Source organism: Anas platyrhynchos, chromosome 3, assembly GCF_047663525.1.
Source record: "Anas platyrhynchos isolate ZD024472 breed Pekin duck chromosome 3, IASCAAS_PekinDuck_T2T, whole genome shotgun sequence".
Classification (NCBI taxonomy): domain Eukaryota; kingdom Metazoa; phylum Chordata; class Aves; order Anseriformes; family Anatidae; genus Anas; species Anas platyrhynchos.
The window spans coordinates 56540902-56566508 of NC_092589.1; the positions used below are offsets into that span (position 1 = coordinate 56540902).

A 25607-nucleotide genomic window follows, 5' to 3' on the forward strand; every position below is an offset into this window, starting at 1 on the left:
GAATATTTCTCGACTGTGATGTTCTTTTCAATTATAAAATAGTATTCTACCTTTATAGCTGAGTATTAAATAAATTTAAAAATAGGATCAGCATGACTGAAATAAGATCTTTTTGTCAAGATTTATGTGTGCATGCAGAAATACTGCATTTCTGAGTACAGCAAATATGTCAAATCTGAGCCACAAAATAGGAATGTAGATGGATCCTTGCAGTGCGTGTATTTCATTGTTACTTTCCCAGTGATTTTTCTTTCATGTAGATTGACATAAAGACAAATATGTACTTTCCTTTAGATATTAAACCCACTATCTCACCTGTGAGGGATTGTAAAATTATATCTCTTTAAAAAAGGATACATCAATCTACAAAAAATTGCATCTTCAAGACAAGGTCTTCCTTATTTCTCTATTCCTAAGTGTATTCAGAAACAAAGAGAAAGATGCAGGATTAAGTCAGTCTGAAGATTTCATCAAATAGTAGGAGTCCTCCAATTTTTCTGTAAGGTTAGGTAGTATATTCACGTTTTTTCCACTCTTCTTTGGGCATATGCAAAGAGACATTCATTTTGTATCTGTTCAACAAGTGCTGTGTTTTTGTTTCTCCTTTAAAGGACCTTTCTTAAAGAACCATCAAAGGTTCTCACCACAAATTTAAAAGGATGTAAAGGTTTCTGTGGTACCATAAGCAGTATAATAAACAATTAGTTGAAGAGGCAGCTTCTAAAATTGGGTCTTTTGGGTAGGGAGAAATGTTTAATTTGAGGATGTTGCTAGTAGTTCTTAATGGTAATTTGAAACTATTGAAGTAAGAGTTTACACAGAACATTAATTAAAGTAATCCAATCCAAACCTTGCAGTAATAGGCAGTGGCTGCCATCTATCCATGTGCTTTGTTTGTTTTGCTTGTTTGTTTTTTTAATCACATGTATCAAACTACCATTAACTCCTTGCCTAGCCTCTATTTGGAGTGCAGATTTGCATCCTAATACCTGAAACCTTCCTTGATGTGGGTAAATGCCTAAGACTTGCTTAGTCTTCCAACCATACCCTTAATCTAGAGACAGTTTTACAGCCTAATCTTACAATTTACTATAAACGAAAAAACATTTTTGAGATGCACGTACTGTTGCCTTGTCAATGTGTCTCTATTTGCCCACCCCTTTGCAGCCATTGCCTTTCTGTCCTCTCGTTAACTGCAGTTTGGTCATCAGTGGAAAAAACACTGAAGATAGAGGGCAGTGGGACTTCTGTGCTTCACTGTTCGGTTAGCTTTAGGGTGAGGACAGCTGTTTGCTTTTGGGGCTGCTCACTGTGGTAGAGCTTGTACCAGTCCAACCCATTACCCAAATTGAGCGGGGAGTAGGTGGGGACGAGCAGCTGGATATTGTCCTTAAAGCTTGCAGCCCTTCTGTGTGTGAGCTGGTTAGGGTTAGAAGAGCCATACTTATTTAGTACCTGTTTGGTTGGGAGCTCGGATGATATTCAAGTGGGGGTTTTGTGGGCATGTGGTGGGAGAAACAATAGCTTTTGAGGCTTTGTTCTGCTCAGTGCTCACGAAAAGTCATGTCCCATTCTGGGTTTGTTGTGTGTCTGCCTGAGACTCCATTAAACTATTAGAGATGTATACATGTAACTCAAGAAGCTTTGTTTTGTGCTGCGCAAGTCCATGTTGTTAAATCCACATTAATTTTATCTGTATTAAGTGCTTATTCATTTTGAATATATCAGAATTTTACCTGGTGTACAGCAATGCACTGGATACCTGCAAACTGCTATAAAAACATGGTTAGTGTAGTTCTGTCGGAAAACAAATTTTTGTTTAAGCATCTTTGAAAAAAGATTGATTTCCTGTTCGAGGGGGAGGGAGTTGAAAAGTTCTATTTTTTTTCAGAAGAGTATTTTTTTCTTTTTAGTGATTTTTTTCCAGTTGTAATTTGTAACTTGTGTGTTCTTAACAATTATAGTCTAATCTAAATATTTTTTTATAACTTTTTAAATTTTCTTCAACCTGCTTTCATTCTGTTTTGATATCTTCCAAAACCACTGTTAATAGTTTTTGCCATGTTTTAGTGCTGCACTTAAAAATAATAATGATTATGATTAAAAAATAAATCAACCCTCCGAGTTTTCACATCTGCATATCAGACATGTATCCATGTAAGTTAAACTTTTAAGAGAAGGGTGGTGTTGGCAGGTTTTTTACTTCAATGTGTCATAGACTTTTTTTTCCCCTCCTCCTGTCTTGCACTTTGCAGAGCTCTGAAGCCACTACTAATTTCAGCCTTACCCTTAACATATCCTAAGCCTTTTTTGAAAGCTCCTGCATTTTTGAATTAGGAGTCCTATCTCAGTTTGCCAACTTTCTTTAACATGGTGGAGTGGGGAGAGATAATGGTGAGAGGAGAGCTGCTCTGCCTACGGCTGGGAGGGTTTCTCTCCATTAGCTGTGCTGCATTCCCTTCCTTGTCTGAGGGAGGGCAGGCTGTGATGGATCTGCTAATATGAGCATCATCTTCCAACACAGAGCATGGGAATGGATTAGCCTAGAGGGTACAAGAGTAGTTCTCTAAGACAGTATTTTAAGGAGGGCATCACTGACAATTCTACTTGATAGCCACTTTTCTTGTGTTGTGCCAGCAGTGTTCTGTATGTGTATCTGTAGCTTTAAAATAATTTCCTACTCTTAGATGTTAAAATAACTAAAGAATGCATTTCTTTGTCTTTGATTCATTCACTCTTAGCCTTATCCTTCCAGATGACATACTGCCTGCTTATATAAAAAACAATTAGGGGAACATTTAAATGGATTTGTTCGGTTCTTTTTCTGAGTCAGAGGGACTTTCTTCTAGCATCTCGGTGTCCATAGCCTTGAAATAGTTTCTTAGTAATTAACCACAGAAAGAAGGTGGGAGGGTAGTAATTGTGCTTGTTGAACTGGAAGTCCTGCTGGAATATGAAGTTCTCAGGCGAAACAAATTCAAAAGTGAAGAGACACTGCTGGGATATACCTTGGGGCAGAACTTAGCCTTTGGTACAGTTTACTGGGGTCTAGCATCTGAAGTATGTGGAGATGTTGAAAAGAAATTAAGGGTGGGAGACTGTGGTATTGTGCTTGGAATTATTAAGGAAAAAATGTTTGTTTTTGCTGTTTTGTAACAATTCTTCATTGTCCTAAAAACTGCTTAATATTTATATATAAGAAAAATGAAACCAATGTTTAGCTAGTAAAGTGCAAATGTGGTTATTTAAAACATAAACTGTGTGTGATTTATTAAAGATTTATTTATCTTTATTAAAAAAAAAAAATAATAATATCATGGCTTGCTGCTCTCGTTGTGTAGCTATTTTCTAGTTGGGAAGAGATTGTCACTGACTTCTGAGATGCAGCGGCTGATCAGGACCCTTGACCTGAACAGCTATTTTGAATGGCTGCCAAATGATAGTACTCCCTCCTTCTGGAGTTTACTGTTGCAGATTGTCACAGATACTCGGGAAGTCTTCTAAGCCTTTTTTTTTTTTTTTTTTCTTTTTTTTGTAGACACGATAATAATGGAAATAGTACTGAAAGGGTAAAACAAACAAGAAAAGGAAAATACAGTACAAATAAAAGAGAATCCGTGTATTATAAAGCAAACCTAAGGAGAGACTGTGTCTAGAGAGACCTGCAGGGTGAGAACACAGCACAGGGAGAGATGGAGGAGAAGTTCCCTTGCTGTCAGGGCGCTGTTGGCCATGGGTATGCCCTGCCTTACCGAGCCCAGTGAGCCTATGCTGTGAGCGGCCTGGGGGCAGGAGGACCAGGGTGTGCAGCATGGCTGGGGGCACCTCCAGCCCTGCTTTTGCTTCTGCAGACCCCTCTGGGCGCAGTGATGGTGGCGAGCTGCTGGATGTGCGCTGGTGGAGGCCAGGAAGACAAAGCCAGCTTTCCCTTGTGGCTGTCCTCCCGTCCCGCTGCCACGTGGCCGCCTGCCGTGCCCTCCCCTGGGGCTCTCTGGGGTTTTCTTCTTGTTCTTGCCGGGTGTTATGTCCGAGTTGCTCCCTGTAATTTCATTCCCCTTCAACAAGCGTGGCTGAAAGCACTTTGTTAATATCGCTGAGGTGTTTTACTGCAGTGGCAGCGGTGATTACAAGACTATTACGTTTTGGCTAACAAATGCAATAAATGTGATGAAAATTCCCCTGTGTTTTACATTTCACTGTATAACGTGTTTATATAACATGTTAAATACTTCTGACTAAAGAACAGCTTTCCACAAAGGTAGAAATGGTGCTTTTCCATGGTGCTTTTCAGCATTACTGTGGGGAAGGGTAACTCCTACTCGCTTCTCTCTCCCCCCTCATACCTAAACCTAAATCCTCCAGTATTTCAAAACACACGTTTTCCTATTTTTCCCGTCTGCCTTTGAAGTCTGCTTTTCCCGCGTGTCTCTCAGTTTTACGAGGTGCGAGGCCGCTGCCCAGGGGCAGCCTGCGGAGGCGCTGGACCTAGCGCTGGGCCCGGCTCGGTGCCACTGCACGAGCACTAATTCGGCTTTTTGCATTCCTGTCCCGTCTGTTCGTGGTATTTAATGCTCCAACATCTCTCTGGTTGGGCGAACCCATATGTCATTCAAATGGGAACCTGTGCGCTGCCATTGGCCTGACAGCCAGTCAGCCATGGCGTACAGTGATAAAATTATGAAAACTGTGTCTCTGTTCATTGGACCAGGGGAATTTACAAGCGTGTTGTTTTTTTTTTTTTTCCCCTAGATGTGCCTAAACACTGTATTGCCATGCCTTGGCTCACGTGGCGTTTTTTTCTGGATTATAAGCCTTGTCAATAGTGTGGAAGCTTCCTTGTGTTTTCCCCTCTGCCTCCTCCCTTCTTTTTTTCCTTTATTTATAGACATGTGCTCCTTACAGATGAAATCAAAAGTCAGCTGCCTGAATGCTTTGATGGTTACAAAAATAACAATTTTGTTTATATATTTTAAAATAAAAGCAGGGATATTTTTGTCATAGGCAGCATTTTAATGCTGCTCAGTTCTGTCGATCTATTTAACAGTCAGTATGAGAAATGTTAAAGACCAATTCTGTTTACTTCGGCATTATTTATAAGGCCGTGCTGTGTGATGATAAAGCCATGTCTGTGAGGTCATGGTTTTGCTTCGTGTCTTCCTTCTTGTGGTATGGCACACGTTACAGATACATAACTCAAACATAAATGTTATTTGACATAAGGGAATAAAACTATTTTCAGCTCATGAAGAAAAATCTCATTAGTATGAACTTGAAAAGCTGTTTCTCAAAATCACCACTGTCAAACTTGTATCAAATTTCTAATGTAGTGTAGCCTTACTTTTTTGCTTGTGGTCGAAATGCCATGTTAATAATCAATTCATCTTCTAAAAGTTGATAATATGCTTACTAATATTTGGTAGGCAAACAAAGCTGCAATCTAAATGTAATACCAAGGCATAATTTTGCTGAAGTAGCTTTGGCTTTTGTTTCTCTGTATCTTGCATGCTTTGGGTACCTCGTCATTGGTTCAGTTTAGAAATCCATGATAATATTCCCAGTAATTAAAATTATCAAGACAGAATTTCTTGCACTTTCTGCACATGAGGGATGAACTTACTGTTCAAAGCTAGAAGTAGTGTGGAATATTTACTGCAATATATATGCTGAAATACCAGAGAAAAATTAATTGACAGACTAAGTATTTTTTTTTTTTCCCCTGGCAATACCTCTAATTTTTCCCCCTGCTTTTATTAAATGAATAAACCTAGGAGTAGGAAAAATGTAAGGAGGGAGTACTTAGTGTAGTGGAAACTTTTTTTTAATGGTGGTAGTATAGTCTGCTTTTATTTTATTGGAATTACTTTGCTTTGGACAAAAGTAGAAAAAAAACACTTAGAAATGGCTACGGGGGGCTGGGGGGGGTGATGTGCAAAAAAAATGGTTTCTGCTTTGTCTTCCAAATAATTGCAAATTTATTGTATTGTAGCTTGTATAGTACCATTCCTGACTTCATCATCATCATAGGAAAGGATTGTGGAGATCCTTTAATCTGATTCACTACAGAGCTTTTTCTGGGCTTTCTGCTGTACTCTGTGGGTTTGCTGGTGGTAGAGTAACAGTGGCTTTATCTTTCATGTTGCTGATCTATGAAACTTTTTAAACTGAAATCTTTGTTTATTTACTGTTTGCTGCCAGAATCGTGTGCTTCTTTGTGAAATGTAGACAAATCCATATTCTTTGCCCCAAGGATATTGCAGCATAAATCCTCAGCTCATACGTTTGTGTGTGCATCACCAGTTATGCTAGTGTTATGGGTACCGTTGAGCTCAGCAGCACCACTTGTATGATTAAAATTTAAAAATGCATAGCAGTTTGTAGAACTTGAACTTGAACAACATGTAATGGAAATAAATAAGGTTGTGGGTGGCAAAGATGTATAGAAAAGGTTGTAGGTTGTGCTGAGTTTGTAGGGCTTCTTTGGAAACCTATGCATTTCAACTGGGACTTGCTTTATGGTTTTATTTCTAATACAAACTTTAATAAATTATAAGACCTATATAGCAAGTACTTTGAATTCATGTATTTCATGAATCCAGCTGTAATGTGCTTTGTAGGGTTCTGCAAAGCACTGCACTACATTGTGTGCCTGCCCTGTTGATGTACTGAATTTCTTTCCTACTCCTTTTATATTACTGCACTTGAGAGAGTTTTCACTTGCTAGCTGGAACAGAAGCTGAAGGGGATCTTTAGGAAAGCACAGTCAAGCAGACATAATAAATTTTGAAAGGCATAAAAACCTACCTCCCAATTGAGGGAGGTAAAGATTTACAATACATCATAGAAATACTTTTTTTTTTTTTTGATAGAGCAAAAATCTTCTGACTTTGCAAAGCTTTTCTTACAGAAAGCCAGTGGAAGAGCCACTCACAGTGTAACAAGTTGTTTTCTTTTTGACTTGAAGATGAAACGAGATTATTTTCAGATCAGTTACAAGCAACAAAGTAGAAGAAGCAATGCTTTTAAATCGGTGCTTATTTAGCTTTTTTTTTTTTCTCTGATACACAGAATGGTTGCATTGAGTGCTAATTAGTTGATTGTATTCCTTCTGAACAGACATCTAGGTACACTGCACTAAATCAGCTTGTCTCTTCACAAGTGAGCCAGGTCCACAATGAAATGCTTCCCAGGAAGAAGAAGAAACACTGGAAACTTGCTAGCGTTTCATTTAAGAGGGCATCTCTAGCAGCACACCCCTGATATTGTAAAGTTACAAAATTGGATTATTTTTAAGTCTTCTGTTGACAGCTTCCTTAAAAACAAACCAAACCAAATAGAAAAACCTATCCCAAAACATTAAGAAATAGTTTCTCAACATTTCCAAATTTCCAGGCTAACCAGAGCATCTATCTTTTAAGTCTGAAGACAGCTTCTTTTCTTAGATTGATAATTTAATGATGTTCACCACATATCGGAGCTGTTGAGAGAATTGGATTATAAAGATTTGTAGATTGCTTTTAACAACATAGACTATTAATTTATTTTACCTTTCCAACTTTCCTGTTACTTTGAAATCTTTCTTTTTAAAGAGCTGTTATATTTTATCATAAAGCATTCCTGCTTTCACTGCAAAAGTGTATTTATTGCTGCTTCCCTTCTAGGTGAAATGTGATGACATCATCTTTTCCCATCTATTTTAAATGTGGTAAAAGGGGTACTTTTTGCAAGCATGCTACTATACGTGAGGAGATGGAAAACAAAAAAGAGGTTGACATTAAAAATGCTCTGTAGTGGGGTTTTATCCAATAGAGACTTCCCTTACTGTAATGTGGTATAAAAATATATTGATCTCATGAAAGTGGAAATCTCCAGTTTCACCTTTTTAATACCCATTTAAGATTGTTAATGCTATTCATTTATAATATTCATTTATAATAGTATTTGTATGGACCTTTGAAGGTATTTGTGTGGTTGTTCAGCTATTGTTGAGTCACAAATATTTTACACGTTCTTTAGCTTACTAAATCTCTTCAAACATCATGATCTTGGTGAGTAAATAGTAGCACATGCCATATTTTATTTTTATTTTTATCTGTTCTCTCTAAAATTGCAGCTTTTGAAAGACTTGATAATTTTAAACTGAGGGGATTTAGTTTATTTTTACCTATTGACACGAAAGGAAAGCTGAGTAGAATCTAAGGGCTAGACTGTGAAAAAGCACAGATTTACTTGTTTTTGTTTTCAATCACCAGTGCTCCTATTCCTTTCCTCTTCCCTGCTTGATCCTCTCCTCTCCCCCCTCCCCCAGTTTCTGTGCTGAATGTTTAAACCAGAGGTCAGTTTGGCTCCATGTGTTGTTTAAAATGCACTGCAGCTGAACTGTTAAATGAAACGATGGTATCAGCACGGACTGTATTAGGTCTGAGAGGATGGAAGGGAGCATAGATTATCAATAAATACCCAAATCAAAGTGAGCTTACTCTATAGATGTATTTTTTCATAGCGAACTAACAGTGTTTTTGAGCTCCAGTCCCCTTCTCATCACAGAGTAATGATCCCGTGTTCTCTCCTTTTCTTTCTTCTAACTCCCATAGCACAGCTTTTTCAATCCAGCATTCACTGCACATGTTCCAGTCATGAGGTTACAAAGCTGACATTGCAGTCTCAGCAGAGGTTATCTCTTTAAAATTCCCTAAAATTCCCCTTTGGCACATCCAGTTTGGCAGCTGGGTTTCTGTAGGAAACTGATGGAGCCGCCCCCTCCCCTGATGTCCTTTATAAAAATAGAAATCTATTAAACCTCTGGCCAGAAGGGCAGATGGGTAAGTACTCCCTCCAAAACAGACAGTGCTTCTTCCTCAGCTTTTCCCCCCAGTTTCATTCTCTCTCAAAAAAAGATTTTCATACTTCAGAGACAGCTAAGTAGTAAAAATATCTGCTTTTAAAATTAAAATGCAGCTTGCTTCTTACGGTGTGGGACATGTAAATTCTCTGCTCTGAAGGGTATATACAGCTGCTGAGAAACATTGGCCTGTTTTTTGAAATATTTTAAATAGGTATGCAATGGCAAAATCAGGAGCTTAATTTAAACATAGAAGCTCATTCCTGAACAGTGTTGTTGCCAGTAAGAGAAAGACTCGCCAAACCAAATGTGAGATTGAAGCATCAAACTACTAACATACAACAGTGATCACTGACCTAATAATATTCAAAACCTAATCAAAACAGATATTAGCCTCTTGCATTAAAAATAAAAATAAAAAAAATCAACTTTATTTTCCTTATAAATATGTCCCTGGAATGCTTTAATTGTTTCTGCTTCCTGCAAGGCATGAGAGGAAAGAGGTGTGTGTGTGTGTCCCTCCCCTTGGGTGCCATCCTTGGTGAGAGCTGCAGTGACTGCTTTGCTGCATAAAATGGGTTGTTTTATGGCTGGATGTCAGTGTCTGAGCTGAGGAGGCCCGAAAAGCCCATGTCCTCTCTGAAAGCCAAGGAGAAAGGCTTCTCTTGTAGTTTTGCTTTGGGCTTGCAGTGTTCTTTGTGACACCTGTATCACTCCTCTGGGGAGCTGGGAGCTGTTAGCTTGTGTATGCTGTGCTTTTTAGCAAAGCAGAAATGGTGGATTTGAATTCACAGGATGAGGAGAGTCCGGGAAAACCAAAACCAAGGACCCTGCAGTTAAGTAGCTGCCGAAGCCAACCCAACTGGTAGCTGCAGTGCCACTTCCCTTTTGTTGCCTCTGGGCTCATCTGGCTATGTTGAGTTGTTTCTGTGCACGAAGCCAGCAGGAGGCTGTTCATTAACTTTCTGCTATTTCAGTGTGGTAGAAAGGCTTGGTAGAGGATCAGACAATTTTTGGGACCAGCCATGGGGAGCTGACAGGCTAGGAGAAGAGAGAAGACAGCAGGGCCTCTGGAGCCACAGTAAGATTGGCATGGCGCTGTAGACCAGGTGTCTCTGTGCTTTAGCCTCTGAAGCCTTGTACAAAAGGGGAGCAGCCCCCACTACGGGTATCCTGCTGTCTTCCCAGAAGAGAGTCCTGCTTTTTGAGGTGCCTACTGTCAGGAGACACCTTCATTCCTCAGACCCAGGGCGCAGAGGTGGGCACTGAGCATTCCCAGGGCAGGAACCCACTCTGGGGGCAGGTGAGGAGCTTGGGGGCATTTCACACCTACCTGTTTCCTGGGCTATAGCTTAGAATGGCTCCCTCCTGAGAACATGAGCTTTTTCCAACACCATTGGAAGAGCTTAGCGCTCTGTCGGCCCTCTGAAGTACTGCAACAGCAACTGCTATTTTCACTGGTGCTTGCTGTCTTTTGGAGGACCCACCTCTGAATAGGCTCTCCTCAGCTCCTCAGTGGTCGACAAGAAATGACTACGTGCCCCTCTCGAATGATTTGCACACAGCATTGCATTTTTTCACTGTAGGTTACCATGTAGGTTTTCTCGCTTTCAGTGAGGAAAGTGTTTGCTGCATGGCATAACTCCGTATTCGTCCTTGAATCAGCCTGAAGCACTTTTCTTCGTATGCTGCTCTTTAATGCAATGAATTGTCTAGATTGTTATGCTTACGATTTTTCCCATTTCTAATTTTCCCACCTCTTTCTTACTAAGATCTTGATAATGGGTTTGTCATAGAAAACAACTAAGTGATGTTGTTGGCCTTATCTTCCTCTATCTCCATGTGAATTTGCTTAAAAGCAAAAAAAAAACAAACAAACAAAAAAAAAACACTAGAATTGTTCTAATAAACTGAACAACGAAAGAAACTACATTTTTATGACTAAACTGGGAGAAAAAGTGTAGCACATCATATGAGCACTTACAGTGCATTTCAGTGCAAATTCAGATGAGTTAACATAGATTTCCCTTCTTTGCCACACATGTAGAAATACATTTATGTAACAACAGAAAAATATTGACAGTCTCCTCATACAGCTTTTTTGGTAAAGGGAGTTTCTTAGCAGTAAACTGTAATGAGAAGTGAGAATGCAGAGGACTGAATATTCAGAGACTGTGGGGTGGGGGAGGAGTTAGGATTATTTTGGAAGTGAAATGAGGAAGGTGTGGGGTCCTTACTTGTATAGCACTGACATCTTCAATCACCTTTCTGAACAAGCTTAAGTCTGGGTGCCTTTTGTATTTAGCAGTATAAGACAAAGGCTACCTGGGACACCTTTATTATACGAAAGTAAGATGAACTACTCTGCTTCCTGCTTGCCTGTTACTTCTGGTGAAATACACTGAACCAGACAGCTCCCACCATTCCTTACAATCTGTGTGTCTTTGAGTAAAAAGCCAAAGTTGATTTGGTTTCTTTGTTTTTAACTGAAAGACTTCCCCTTAATGCAGCTGTTTTGACAGAAGACACTCTTACAGACTTTACAGTTTGGAAGTATTGAATGCTCCTGATAGATTCTTTTAAGTGTTTTAAAGTGCATAATTGGGGCACTTGAGCATAAAACTACAATTATACACTTGTGTGTTAATTTTGCGTACAGATAGATATGACTTCAGTCTGGACATAAATGGAAGGAAGCATTTTACTGAGTGTAAGAATTTGTTTTGTGAACACTTAAAAAAAAAAAAAAAAAAAGATATTCAGATAGTAGCCTGAAATGACCAGACTTGTTGCGTTTTAAGCTTCCAAGAAAGGGAAGGAGCATGCATAGATACAGTGAAAATGCTCAAGTGTCTTGAAAGAATAGTATTACAAAGGTTGATGAAGCACAATATTTGAGTTGGGGTTAACTTAACAACAACAACAAAAAATTATTGGGGTGGCAGACTGACTGAATGAACTTGGTCTTTGATTCTACACAGTTTTTAAGTGGGCTATTTTAAATTAATCAGGACAGGTCATTTTTAGTGAGTGATGTTCTAACTATAAAGTGGCTTGCTTGTTTTTCTGTTCTATTTTGAGGATAATGTTACATGAATTGCATTATCAGTATTCAGATACTTATATTTAGCAGATGTTTCTAAGACTTACTTGTGGTAACCAATATGAGGAATAATTTACAATAATCATCTTAGCCTGAGTATAATAAAAATGTAATTATTTAAGGAATTATTATGTGCTATATGGTTTCAACTACGATTTCATAAGATTGATGTCTTTGATGTTTCTGTCAGGGATCTTTTGATGTTTTCCAGTGCTAAGTAATAGGTCAAATTAAATAAGAGAAGTGGAATATTTCAAATATCTAAACTCTGTGAGTATAGGGAGGGGTTTGAAAATTTTCTTAAAAATACTTGCAGCAACATTTGAAGTCAGAACTGTATTACAGTTGTAATATGTAGTGTTTTGGCCGATTATGTAAGTGATCTTATTTAAGAGGCTGACATTTTTTTTCCTGTTCCAAATAGAGAAAGGGAGAGAAAAACCAGCACAGAGAAAACTCACATATTTTCTTTTTTTTTTTTTTTTAATTGCTGATGTTTTTCTAAAGATACTTTGGGATAGGGGCTGCTTTGTATTTTTTTTTGGTTGTTTTTTTTTTGGTAGGAATGTTAGTGTTGAAGGACTGTACCATGGAATGGGATCCGGATCTCAGGCAGTTAATGTATTATCATCCAGCACAGAGTTATGCTGGGCTGGTGGAGACGTAATCAAATTCTCTTTTCCAGTTGGTTCACCCGATCAGTCTGTTTGCCTCAGAATTCCTTGCTGTGGGGAATTTTTAGTGTCCAGATAAAAAGTATGATTTTGATCTTGCTTTAGCAGAGGAAACTAGCAGAGTTTGGACTGTACAAATGACTAAATTTGTCACAGAAATTGCTGAAACTAGATGATAGCTGTGAGAGGTTATGCCTGTTCCTTTTGCATTGACCTTTTGTGCTGTGGACACTATTTGGGGTTTGAGATCCATAATGAGAACACAAAGAGCTGTAAATCTACTCTCCTAGTGCATGTACATAGCAAGTTTTTTGTGATTAGAAGTGTGATATCCCTTAGAAAAATGAAGAGCTAGAACTGGCAATGATTTGCTTGCATAACACCAACCTACTGCTGTGCTGGTTCAGAGCCTGGCCCAGGAGGCAGAGCTAACCCGAACGTGGAGATCTTGTCAGAGATCAACAGAAGCTGGATGTGTCCCTTGCCTGTTAACTTTGCGCAAAGACTCTAAATTGAAGTATGTTTAGAGCAGCTTGACATTATTAAATCACAGAATCTCGGAACAGTTGGGACTGGAGGGGATCTCTGGTCAAACTGCCCTGCAGGGCCGCTCAGAGCAGGCTGCTCAGGACTGTGTCCCGGTGGCTTTTGAGTGTCTCTGAGGATGGTGACTTGCAACCTTTTCAGGCAGCCTGCTCTAGTACAATAAAAAGATGTTTCCTACTGTTCAGACAGAACCTTCTGTATTTATTTGTGCCCACTGCCTCTTGTCCTGGCACTGGGCACCACTGAAACAAGCCTGGCTCTGACTTCTTTGCACCTTACCTTCAGGTTTTTATATACATTGAGATTCCCCAGAGCCTTCTCCAGGCTGAACAGTCCCAGATTTCTCAGCTTTTCCTCACAGGAGAGATGCTCCAGTCCCTTAAATATTTTTGCAGGCCTTTGTTGGGCTCTCTGTGGTAGCTCTCTTTTGTACTGAGGAGCCCCAAAGTGGTTGGGCCTCCCCACTGATGAGCAGATGGATGACCTTCCCTGACCTGCGGGCACCACTCCTTCTAATGCAGCCTGGGAGTGCACTCACAGTTTTTGCCCCAGGGGCACATAAATGGCTTGTATTCAACTTGTTGTCCACCAGGAGCCCCAGATCCTTTTCTGCAAAGCTGCTTTCCACCTGACTGGCCTCCAGCATTTACTGATGCCTGAGGCTGTTCCTCCCCAGGTGTGGGGTTTTACACTTACTTGTTGAACTTTGTCAGTCTGTCAACCGTGTTTCTTGGGCCCCTCTTCACCTCCATAGTCAAATGGGACTCCTCCAAGCAGTTTCTTCAGAGAACAAAGTCAGCTCTCCTGAAGTCCAGGACTGTGATCTTACTTTTTTTAGCACTCCTCCATCTTCTCAGGATCCTAAACTCCACTGTCTCATGGCCGCTGTAAGGCAGCCTTCGACCTTCACGTCACCAACAAGCCCCTCCTTGTTTGTGAGGACGAGGTCTAGCCAAGCACCTCTCCTTGTTGTCTGGGCATTGTCATCGATGCTGTACAGGAACTGCATGGATTGCTTATGCCCTGCTGTGCTGTCCCTCCAGCAGATGCTGGGGTTTTTGAAGCTCCCCATGAGGCCTGGGGCTTCTGAACATGGGTCTGCTTCTAGCTATGTGTCTTCCTGGCCAGGTGGCCTACAGCAGATGTCCACCCCTTGTTGCCCATGTGTCTGATCTTCAGTCTTTACCCCTCATGATCTGTCCCCAGGTAGAGCTCCATACATTCTAGCTGTTCTTCCATATAGAGGACCACTCCTTTTCCTCATCTTCTGAGCCTGTTGTTCCTTAAAAGCTTGTATCCCTCCCTTGCAGCACTCCAGCTGCAGGAGCCATACCCCCGTGTCTCCATGATCCCAACAGGATAATGGCTCTGCAGCTGCACCCAGATCTCTTACTCATCGTGTTTATTCCACATGTTGTATGCCATCGTGTGCAGACACTTGAGAGAGACACCCCAGCATGCTAATTTCCCACAAAGGGTCTGTCATTTTTTTTTCCTTTGTGTTCACCATATTTCTCAAGGGCCTTGGAGCCCCAAGAGGGTGGAAGAGTGGCACCTGCAGTTCTGTAATGTCAAAAGTGAGGCGCTAGAACACATAAGCAAACATATCCATCACCACAGGTGTAATCAAGTGGACAGTGGTGGGGTGGGGTGTGGAAAGAGCAATAAATAAGAAAGTAGAAGATAAACAGCCATAAGAGAGAGAAGAGAGTGCATGCATTGTGAAGGTCTCTGGAACTGCATAGTCTAGTGAAACTCAGGAAGTTTGGGTAGAAAGAGAAGAAGGGTGTGGGCTGCTGAAGATTACACAGCACCATTCCCTGTAGAAAATATTTTATATTCTTCTCTTGCTGTTTTTAAGAGGTATAGTGAAGGGCTCTGTAAATGATCCCAGGTGATTTAGCTGTGAAAGCCATTGAACTTAGATATAGTAAGGACAGTATTCATCAAGATTGATATCTTCAGAAAAGCGTATGAATGAATTAGAAAGCATTCACCTTCCCTCTTGAAAGAGACTGGAAGAAAGGAAGAAAACTCAAGGATGTGCAAGATACTGGGTAAGCAATGGTAAACAGGGTGTGTGTGCATTTTTCCTTTTCCCGCTACTGCAATTAAATAATAATCTTTGCATTTCTTCCAGCTACCAAGATCGTATGCCAGAAGAAATGTAGAGTAAAAGGGATTTTTGAGTCTCCAGTACTACAGTGTTGCGAGTCTTTCTGTGTATAAATACATAAAAATGGAGCATTACTCATGCAGTTAGATTACCTGCTATTCAGACTCAACCCATACCTCTCATTTGTGTTCCTTGCTTTAGAAGGTTTGAATGGCACCGCAAAGCTTGTCTGAAGAAAAATGTTTGCGTGTGTATTTTTTAACCAATTTCTTTAACCATCATATGAGAAATAGAGGTCAGAACTGTTGCCACTCTGTTTCGTGGAGAATAAATGATAGATAAAAGATTTGGGGACCTAAGATTGTTGTATAGTCTATTTGTAGATGCACAATAAGTTCCCTGTGATAAATTATTTTTAAATGATTAAAAGTCAGGTTAAATGCAATCTTTTGCATTTTTCTTTGGTTAATGGGTGTTGTTTCATAGGTAGGTTTCATGTTATTAATGCTGTGAGTGGTGAGACTTCTTGTATGCTTTTAATGAAGCACCAACCATTGGGGACACCATAGGAATCAGGAAGAGCTGGCATTGTTTGTGGCAGTTGTGATGTGCTTTTTTTATATTGGTTGGAGAAATGAAAATCAAGTACTTAAGCAGATAACATGATCCCTTTTAATTGTTTTGATTGTTTAAAAAAAAAAAAGGAAAAAGAGGAAGGCAGGGGATAAGAATAGATATGTGACTCATTTAAGTGTGTGTGTATATATAGGCACTATGATTTCTCTCTATTTTTAATACAATATATCAAAATAGCTCTTCTGAAAAAAACTGCAAAGTTTCAATATTCTTCATAGTATTGGTCTGAGGGGATGGATATGACAGTATGGAATTCTGTTATTAGAAATTATCTTATTTTCATCCCTTCCTTAAAAAGGACTGAATGTTGCATTAGTACAAACTGTAATGCAATGTACAAATCAGCAATATCAGGCTCTTGTGTGGGAAAAATTTCTTCCTATTGTTTTAGACTCAGCTGTTTACCTCTCCCTTGAAACTAATTTTAGCTCATCTAAAACATGCAAATTTTTTTTTATTTTTGTTTGTTTGCTGCTTTTAGGGGAAGGTGGGAGTAGGAGGTGGTTGTGATATTGGCATAGATTTAGCATTTACAGCAGAGGTAGTTTTCATCAATTTCTGACAAGGGAATCAAAGTGTTCTTTTTTGGAAGGAGAGATATTGCTTTTCCTTATAAATGATTGACTATTTTGTGGTGGTAGTCTTTATTTATTTGGCTCTTATCATGAAGAATAGCAAACTTATTCAAAATCTCAGTACATCAAAAATATGTCAATACATAAAACATAAGTACTATTCCATACTACAGTCTATGCAAAAAACTATGTTAATAAGATGTGAAGGCTGCATAGCTAAGAAGTCAGAAAACATAAATGATAAGATTCTAGCAGCCACATTAACTGAGCCACATTTCACATCCTCTATATTTTATGAAATGCCTTTGACAACATAAATCAGAAATAGAAGGTGCTATATATGTGCAACATGGCTCAGTTAATGTTACTTTTGGAACCTTAACATCTATATTTTCTGACTGGAGAGTTTTTTAATCATGTAATCTTAGTAGTTTTTTGCATTCTATTTTTTTATAGTTTCTCTTTTTTTGAAAGAGAGGAAAATTGCCTGTACTAATAATGGGTTAGCTCGTGTTGCTTTGATTTAAGCTACAGTAAAAGGCAGTATATAGAGAGCACCTCGTGACAGGTACGTATTTGATGCCATATACATTGCTCTGACAGGTAGTGTAATCATGCCGCTGTGCACCCTTTGAGGAAAAGGGGTCTGTAGACACGTGTTTGAAGTCCTGTCCTTTCTGTCCTGCACATTACAGTAGTACAGACGATGACTGCATTGCAGACTGCAGCGTATTGTGAAGATACTTGAGCTACCTTTTTAAATGAACTGGCTTGTGTACAAGAAGCATCCTGTCTACAAGAGCGTGGATCTACGCGTGACCTAGTTCACCCTTCTACAGAGCAAGGCAAATTAGCCTAGCATGGCTTTTGGTGTAGGCTTCTTCCAGTATCTGAGCTAGTTTGCAGATCGGTGTGCTGCACTGCAGTCTTCAACATAGACGTACATTTAATGACTCTGCAAAATCTGCTCCCGTGCACGTTCTGGAATCAGGACTGTTGTGCTGCGGCATAGAAACATGCCTCCTACCCCTTTGCTTTGTGGCGCTGGGTCAGGGTAGGCCAACATTAAGCCCAATGTTAATATTTTAAAGGCTCCTAATAAGATTTTGAAGTTCACACTTCACTGTAAAGGCAAGCAGTCTAGGAAAGACAGTAACATAAGTGAACGTTGTGACCAGTGTATTCTCAAAAGGTCAAAGATGTAAGCGATAAGTAGTAATAGAATTTATAGAATGTATGAATAAGATGCCTTAGCACTGGGATTTCTGATTTACTTCTGATTAATAGTCTTGGCATTAACACAGAGCTTTTACTCGATTTCCTTTCAGATTTTTTTTTGCCATTGTGAGAAGGATTTGTAGCCTTCGTTAGGACTGTATGTGCACGAGCACACTGGGGTTCGACATAGTTATTATACCATGGTCCCCTTTCTGAAATCACGATAACAGTCTCTATTGCCACTGAATGTATGCTGAAGGATTTTCTTGTGCTGCAAGCATGCTATGCTTTCTCTTACTGTACTGCAGCTAAACATACTGCTGAAGACCCGTGCTTACGTGAACTTGAAGGTTCTAGATACAAGCTGAATTTTTTTTTTAAGTGAAAGAGAGTGATAACTTGCCCATAAAATTTTCTAATCAAATGTATGGAGAAATGCATGATTTGAATGTGTGGGGAAAATACTTTTGTTTTGGCGGAGGTCTGGCTTTGGAAGTGTAAGATTGAAGGAGTAAATATTTCACATAAAACTGGGGATTTTCTGAAGGTTTGATGGGAACTGAGTGACAACTTTCTTTACAGTTAATACTGAAGTCACCCCTGTAAAATTAAAATAATTAGGATTAAATTTGGATGTAGCATTTGCTGACTGCAAGAATGTACTGTTTTAACTCCTCGAGTGAATTACCAGGTGTTTTTTTCCCCGCGGGGAATTCCAATCGCTATACATTTTGTATTTTAATTTCTACGTAATTACAGTGTTATAGTTGCTAGGAAAGTGGAATGTTACTGATGATTACTTTTCTGAAAACAGTACTTATTTCACAATGTTTGGATCTATTTCCCTGTTTCTCAGCAAAGTAGGTCATTGCATCAAGTAGTGTCACCCTTCCCTCTGACTGTCAGCCCTGCCATTGGAGTTATCTTTCTGGAAACGTGGCTTAATGCTAATCAGGCCAAACGCACCCCTTTTGGGGATTTTTATATTATGACAGTATGGTTCAAACTTCTGAACTGTGCTGTTGCCTGCTAGTGAAGTTATGCAGGGTCTGTCCACATTTTTGGGCACCGAATAGACTGCATGCAGAAGCAATGGCCAGCCAGTATTGCCAGGACCCTTTCCTTGCTGTGAGCATCTCTTGGTGACTGAGATGTTCAGGTAGGTCCCCAAGTGGCTTGGCAGAGCTTTTTGTGTTAGGGGACATGTAAAGTTTCTTCCATTATTGACTGGATCTACCCATTAGGATGATTAAAGAGTGTAGTAGCTGCGTACTGCTGTTATTATTAGTGTACCTGTGCTATCACACTAATTCTGTTGCATTTTAATTTTTTAAAATTATTATAATGACTGTAGTGCTGTCTAATCATCTTCACCTTTGACATCAGTTATGGATTATGCATGCAAAAAATTGCTTAAAACTTCCATTACTATCAAGGTATTACCTGGACAAAGAATGTCTGCCACAAGACCCCTTGTTTAAGCAAGAATTAAAGATAATGGGCTAAGTTATGGGTTTAATTGGATTTCTCCCACCTCTTCATTCTCGCTGCCAATTTTGTTCCTCTTTTATTCTCCTCCTTTTCTTTCTTTGCAGTCAGAGTGGCTTAATCACTGATGGTCAGTCATACTTCTCCCCAAATAATGCTGCTGGTACTGTGCAAGTCAGATAGGAGGCGAAGCAATTATTACAGTTTCTGTGCTTGCCTAGAAATAGATTGAAACTGGGATCTGTTCTTGCTGTAATGTCCCAAGAACGTGTGTGTTACCACAGGCATGCTGAAGTTTCCCAAAGGCTGGTCACCTGTGTTGTGTAGGCCACAAGGAGCGTGGGTGGAAGGGAGAAAGGGAGGGAACAATTACCTTAAGAAGAGAGATGATGCTTGGGTCATTCACTCCAGGCATTGTAAGTAATTGGCTTCAGATTTGTTTTGTTCTGGGGAGATTTTAATTAAGCTTTTTTATATGCTGTTTAATAAACATTTGTCCATAAGCGGTATCTTGTGATCCACATCAGTAAAGCAGGAGGATTAATTTGCATGTTGTTGTTTGTTATTTATTTAAATAGCCACAGAAATTATACTGAGCCTTCTACTAAGGCAGCTGTGATGGGTCGCTGCACTGTATGTACGACATCTAAAAGTACATGTACTGTCAGGATTATTTTTTGGGGGGGAGGGGAGGGGCGTGTGGGGAGGTCTTGTTTGTGCTTTTTTCTTTTATTCCCCTTGAAACAGCTTGGGTTGGGAGAACATGAAGGAAAATTCTGATGTAAATAACTGATACATAAGGTCAGAAGAGCCCAGTACCCTCTTTCGCACCACTGTCTGGAAGCGGGGATAGCGTTTAAGGGCTTGGAGCAATCTCCCAGCTTCTGGCAATAAAGGTGTTATTGCCTCTTCGGGTTACTTAATTTGGTACCGAGGTATCTCGCAGGCCAAATCTTCCTTGCTTTCTCAAGGGAGACAAAGACGTATTGCAAAGAGACGATGAGAACACAGGGACGGGCGCGCTGGGTCAGATGAAGGTTTCATGTAGCCCCGTATCCCATCTCCAGCAGCAGCTCTAATTGGATGCCTAGAGAAGAGTCAGAGCAAAGCAAGCATATGATACTTCCCCCAGTGCTCTTCAAGCCTCCAGCTGTTTTCAGCTCAGAGACTTTCTGAGCCAGATGTGGCTCTGTATATTTGGTAACCCTCAGAGGATGTATCTTCTCTGAAATTGTCCAGTCTTTGCTTGAGCCCACATGAACTTTCAGTTTTCAAAACACTCTCTGGCAAGGAGTTTCAGACGCCTGCTACCTCTGGCTGGAGACCCTGCCTGTGAGGTTTACTTCTACCAGCTTCATTTAATGCCTTCTGCTTGTTGTGTTGGGCAGGGTGGTTGTTAGCTTTCTATCATGTTCTCATTTCTCAGTGTCTTTTTCAGACTTGAAGGGCTCTAGCTTGCTACACTCCTTGCATGGACACTGTTCTGTACCTTTGATTCCTGTAGCATTTCTCGGAACCTTTGTGTTTGACCCTTCCCTAATAAATCGAAGAAGTCAAGAGAGATTTTTCCCTTGCAAAAGCTATGTTGATGTTTCGTAATTCTCATCTTCATTCTTGCTTGTACTCATTTATTCTGTACAGTCATCAATCCTTTACAGTCTTAAATTCCTCAAATCTCTCTTTAAAAAAAATAAATAAATAAAATAACATATTTGAGTTCTCGCATACCAATGCAGCTCTGAGTTAGAGGTTACATACCATCATTCATAATTCAGCTATTTCATTCTTGAATTCATTTAGACCTCTGGGATGTATCGTCATGAGCATTTCATACTATTCATTTGTCAGTTTGTTCCATGAATAGCTCCATCATATTCAGGCACATTCTTTGAGTCCCTCACAAAGAAGGACTCCAGCATGGGAACCTCCCAAGATTTTTCCACAGTGCACACTAGTGAAGAAAAAAAAAATCATTAAGCTTCTCTGTGATGTCCTCATTTTCTCTGAATCTCCTTTGATACCTTGATCATTACTTGGCACTTCAGACTTTCTGGCAGACCTCCTGCTCCTGATGTGTTTGAAGAAATGATTCATTACTCACTTGATTCGCTTTCCTAGCTGTTTCTCCAGTTCCTTCTGGCTTGCCTTATTACATGTGAAGTGCCAGAGTTTACATTCTTTTTTGTTTTCTACATTTGGACTTGGTGTGTTGGCTTATTGAAGGACGCCTTTTTGCTTCTGGAAACCTGCCATGAGCCACGCTGATGTCCCTTTGCTCTTCTCAAGTCTTTCTTAATAGGTGGCGAATATCAGTTCTGCGCTTTCCACGTGATGGTTGTTAACCAGCTTTGATGCTGCCACCCAGGTTTTATTTCTCCCAGCTGGCTGTTGGAGCTTCCTGAGTCGGGTTCCACTTGCTCAGTCTACATGCAGGCAGTCGCAGTCTCCCACTGCCGCTTGATGCCCTGCCTTCGCTGATCTCTCGCGGTGTGCTGCTGTCGGTGTCACCACAGTCCGGCCAACCCTGGTGGCCCCAGCACTCACTCTTGGTTTTCGGAACAAACTCAGGGTTTTTGGAATTCTACTGCTCTGTGAGGGGGAGTTCTGTTTTAATTTATCTCTAAACTCTATAGTATATACTACTACGATGTCACCAGCTGTCTTCCCTATGTATTTGTGTCCTGGCATGATGCAGAATAGCGTCCTGCGAATCGCCTCCATTAACCAGCTTTCTCCTGGGACTACGGTTAGTGCTTCTGTTTGTGGCTTCATGCCCCAGTCTTCCAGTTTCTCTTCTACTCTCACTCTTGTGTAGAAGGCAATGTTGTGTTTACTACTTGTCACCCTGTTTAGTCTGCAATCTGTCTGTCTGTGCGCCTGTCTTCATTCTTTGATTCTTCTGACCAGCTTTACTTGATAACCCAGTACCTCTGTGTTGTAATTTGCAATACCAGTGTCAAGCTTTTGAACCGTGTGTTTCTAAACCCTTCTCTTCAGCTTAGAAGTCCGCTTTCTTGATTCTTAGGAATCAGCAGTCTGAATCCTACGTTGAGGTGAGCTCTGTACTCCTATACAAGTATCTTTATTCCAGAAGTGCTCCAGTTCCTTCTGCTTTCTTGACGTCTTCCTTTGTCATCATCGTGTCAACCAGGCATCGAGATTCTTTCACCCTCTTCCCAGTAGCCCATATTTAGCTGTCAGCATCTCTTTCCTTTTCTTCCCAATGCTACTGGGGCCCAGATGGACTGCAGCATAGGTTTCTCCTCAACATTTCCTAGGAACCAGTCCAGGCTCTATGACCTTGGCACCTGACAAAGAAATCACCTTATGGTCCTCTGTCAGGTCCCAGACTCCAGCTGCCTGTTTGCTTGGTGAAACTCTTTTCAGTTTGCATTCTGACTGGCTCGCTTATACATCAGCAGAGGAAGAGGGTGTTTGTCAAAAACGGTATGTGTGGTCATACAAAAATGCCAGTGATGGAGGAAATTGAGAAACTGATGTGCAAGCAAGGAGAGGAAGTGTAGATGTGGGGCTGAAGTGTTGAGGTGAGGAGTTCGCAAAAACTAGGACTACCAGCTCCTGGCAGAAGTAGTAGTAACAGATCAAGGTGTGATGGTTTAAAAACAAAACAACAGCAACAAAAAGAAAAACCCCAAACACCTAAACAAATGTTGAAATTTAACTTTATATTGTGATTATTGCCTTGTAAATATTACTGTATTGTTTAGTGAATACCATAAGCTAACTTTAGGTAAAACAGGTATGTGTTTGTATGTTGAGTAAACAGATTTATCAGAGTATCAGAGTCTTGGTGGGAACAAGTTCAAGATCAAAGCCTCTCAGATGCACTCAGATATCCAAGACGTTTGCTTAGGGCAGAGATGTGCAGGACCAATGGGAGATCCATTGCCCATGGGGGGGAAATCCTACATTGTATGGCGTTCACCTGAAATGCTATAAATACCAGTGTTGGGGGAGAAAACAAGTATCTAGAATAGGGGCTGATAATACAGATACAATATCAGGAGCTTACTGAAAGTCTGTTGTTTTTTTTTAAATATCTCATGAAAATGTCAATGTCTATTGATACAAGGCTTAATGCCTAAACTGTAACAGAAAACTTCATCTGATAAATTGTAATGAGCTTGATCGTGGTTATAATTTAAATTCTCAGTGTGCAGGGAAGATTTCTTAGTGTATGATACATGTGCTGATTTGTCTGTTAACAGGAGTTTTTAACAGTTTATTTTGTTATTTATTTTATTTATGTTATGCTCTTTTTTTTTTTTTTTTTTTTTTTTGCTTAAAAAGATTTACCTTTGTGGGGGCAGGAGAAAGAGATTGAAAGAGAGAGGAAAGACAAAAACCTACCAAACTTTAATTTTGTGTGTGTGTGTGTAAAGGTTAAACACATGTATGCACAAAAGCTAAAAATGTGAGGGTTTTGTGCAAAAAAAAATAATCACCAAAAGCCAGTATTTTATTGCTCCATAAAAATGGCATTTCTGTCAATGTCTATTTTAGAGTTGTGCTATCCAGCTCTGCTTTTGGGTCAATGTACCAACATGATTCCTCTGTAGATTTGGCTCAGCGGTGTGCCTATGGAAAGCAAACTTTAAAATGACTGCCTCTGTATTTTAAGACTGGACATTTTGGGATGGTGCTGTACAGAAGGATACCGTTTTCCTTAGAAATCCTTCCTGAAAAGGGAACCTGTATAGAGAGCACTCCGGCTTGCTCCTCTTGCTCAGGAGAGGATCTAAGGGCTTGCATTAACTCTGAGGTACAAGAGCAGGGATGGGTGGGTCGGGGCTGCAGCTGAGGATATCACACCTAGCCTGGTTAAAGTACAGCTGTAACTGAGCTCGGCTTCATGTCTCCTGTATCTCGACTCACGTATTTGCTCTGCTTGGCTCTTCCAACAGATACCGCCCCAGTATGGTCAGCAAGGCGTGAGCGGCTACTGCCAGCAGGGCCAGCAACCGTACTACAACCAGCAGCCGCAGCACCTGCCGCCCCAGGCGCAGTATCTGTCGCAGGCCCAGCAGAGGTACCAGGCCCAGCAGGTAAGCGCCGTCCCGGAGTGCAAAATGCTTTCTGCAAGGCAAACAAAACCCGCCTGACCTCTTTTCCAGATAACACTGGTATAAACAAAATCAAACTCATGCGGAGTCAGACAACATCCTTCTGAGAAGTCTTTGGGCATATACATACTAATACATGCACGCACACTTTCAGGATTTATTCTGTATCAGTTTTTTTTTAATAAGGCCAGCATTTATACCCCAGCAACTATTCATTCTGCATTTAAAAACAACCAAGTTGCTTGATCAGATGTCAGTGGAGGCTGAAGGTTTTCCTTGTTTTTCACGTTTTCCCCTCACAAGGCAGATGCTGAGAGCTCTAATATGGTCACTGTTTTGTTCTTTGTGTTGTTCCATTTTCGAGGATAGAGGAGTTCAAGGCATTTTGCAGCTGCTTTGCCAAGGGAGCTGCTTAGGAGCTATTTTTATAATTGATATCACAGCTATTAATTTGAATGTTTTCAGTTTGCCCATCCAGGTAGTAAAACTGCATAATTCAGTACCCACTGCCATTCTTGAATTATGCTTTCTGTGTTAGCTGTTAAAATTCATTTTAAATGATTCTATTTTTAACTAAGATCAGAACTGGTAGTATATGGGTCTGCTTCCTGGAGCCTGAGAAACACTCAGATTGTAGATACCGAACAAAATGGATGTCCATGGCTGATACAAGTGTAACGTGTAGGCTAAGGTCTGTCTGCAGCCTCAGCTCTGTTAATCACGGAGAGCTGATCTGGAAATGGAAGGATGAAGCTAAAGCATGCTCACCATCCTGGGAAATCTAACAAAAGTAAGTTGCTCAAGACTGGGTATTAGTGAAAGCATCAGCACTTGCTGCGGATCACTGGGGAATTCTGTCAGGCATGGCTGATTAACATTTTGTGATAATGCTGGTGTAAAGAAGAAATCTCAGCTTGAAATAAAAATAGTGTACAAAATAAACTTAACAAAAGATGCCATGAGGTAGGAATGATACAGGAAGTTCCCCTCCTTTGATTTTAAAATAAAGCTATGATAATTTCACTGTGTAATTACATGTTAATTTTTCTTCATCTACATTTTAAAATTCCATTGAGAATTAACTTTTTTTCATTAAAATGCTGGATCGTTTATGAAATAGAATTCTTAATTGTGTCTGTGATATCCTTTAAATGTCATACCTTTCCATCTTTTGGATTATACGTAACTCACTTTAAATATTGCAGTTGTCTTTAAATTTAATTTTATTCCTTTTTACTTCAGCATTGAATACTTAAATTCTTTATAACTTGAAAATACTGTTCATGAGCGTCGTGGTAAAGTCTTAGCTGATAAAGTCCTAGTAATAC

General features: G+C 40.0%; 1 protein-coding gene across 7 annotated transcripts in view; it reads left to right on the forward strand.

The window, feature by feature from the left end:
- The window catches only part of ARID1B (AT-rich interaction domain 1B), a 321285-nt gene that overhangs the window by 56596 nt on the left and 239082 nt on the right, over window positions 1-25607 (forward strand). For all 7 annotated transcript variants that reach the window (XM_027454398.3, XM_072035944.1, XM_072035942.1 and 4 more), the window contains exon 3: window positions 24121-24261. In XM_027454398.3, coding sequence (XP_027310199.3) covers window positions 24121-24261 — 141 coding nt within the window. The remainder of the gene's footprint in view (window positions 1-24120; window positions 24262-25607) is intronic.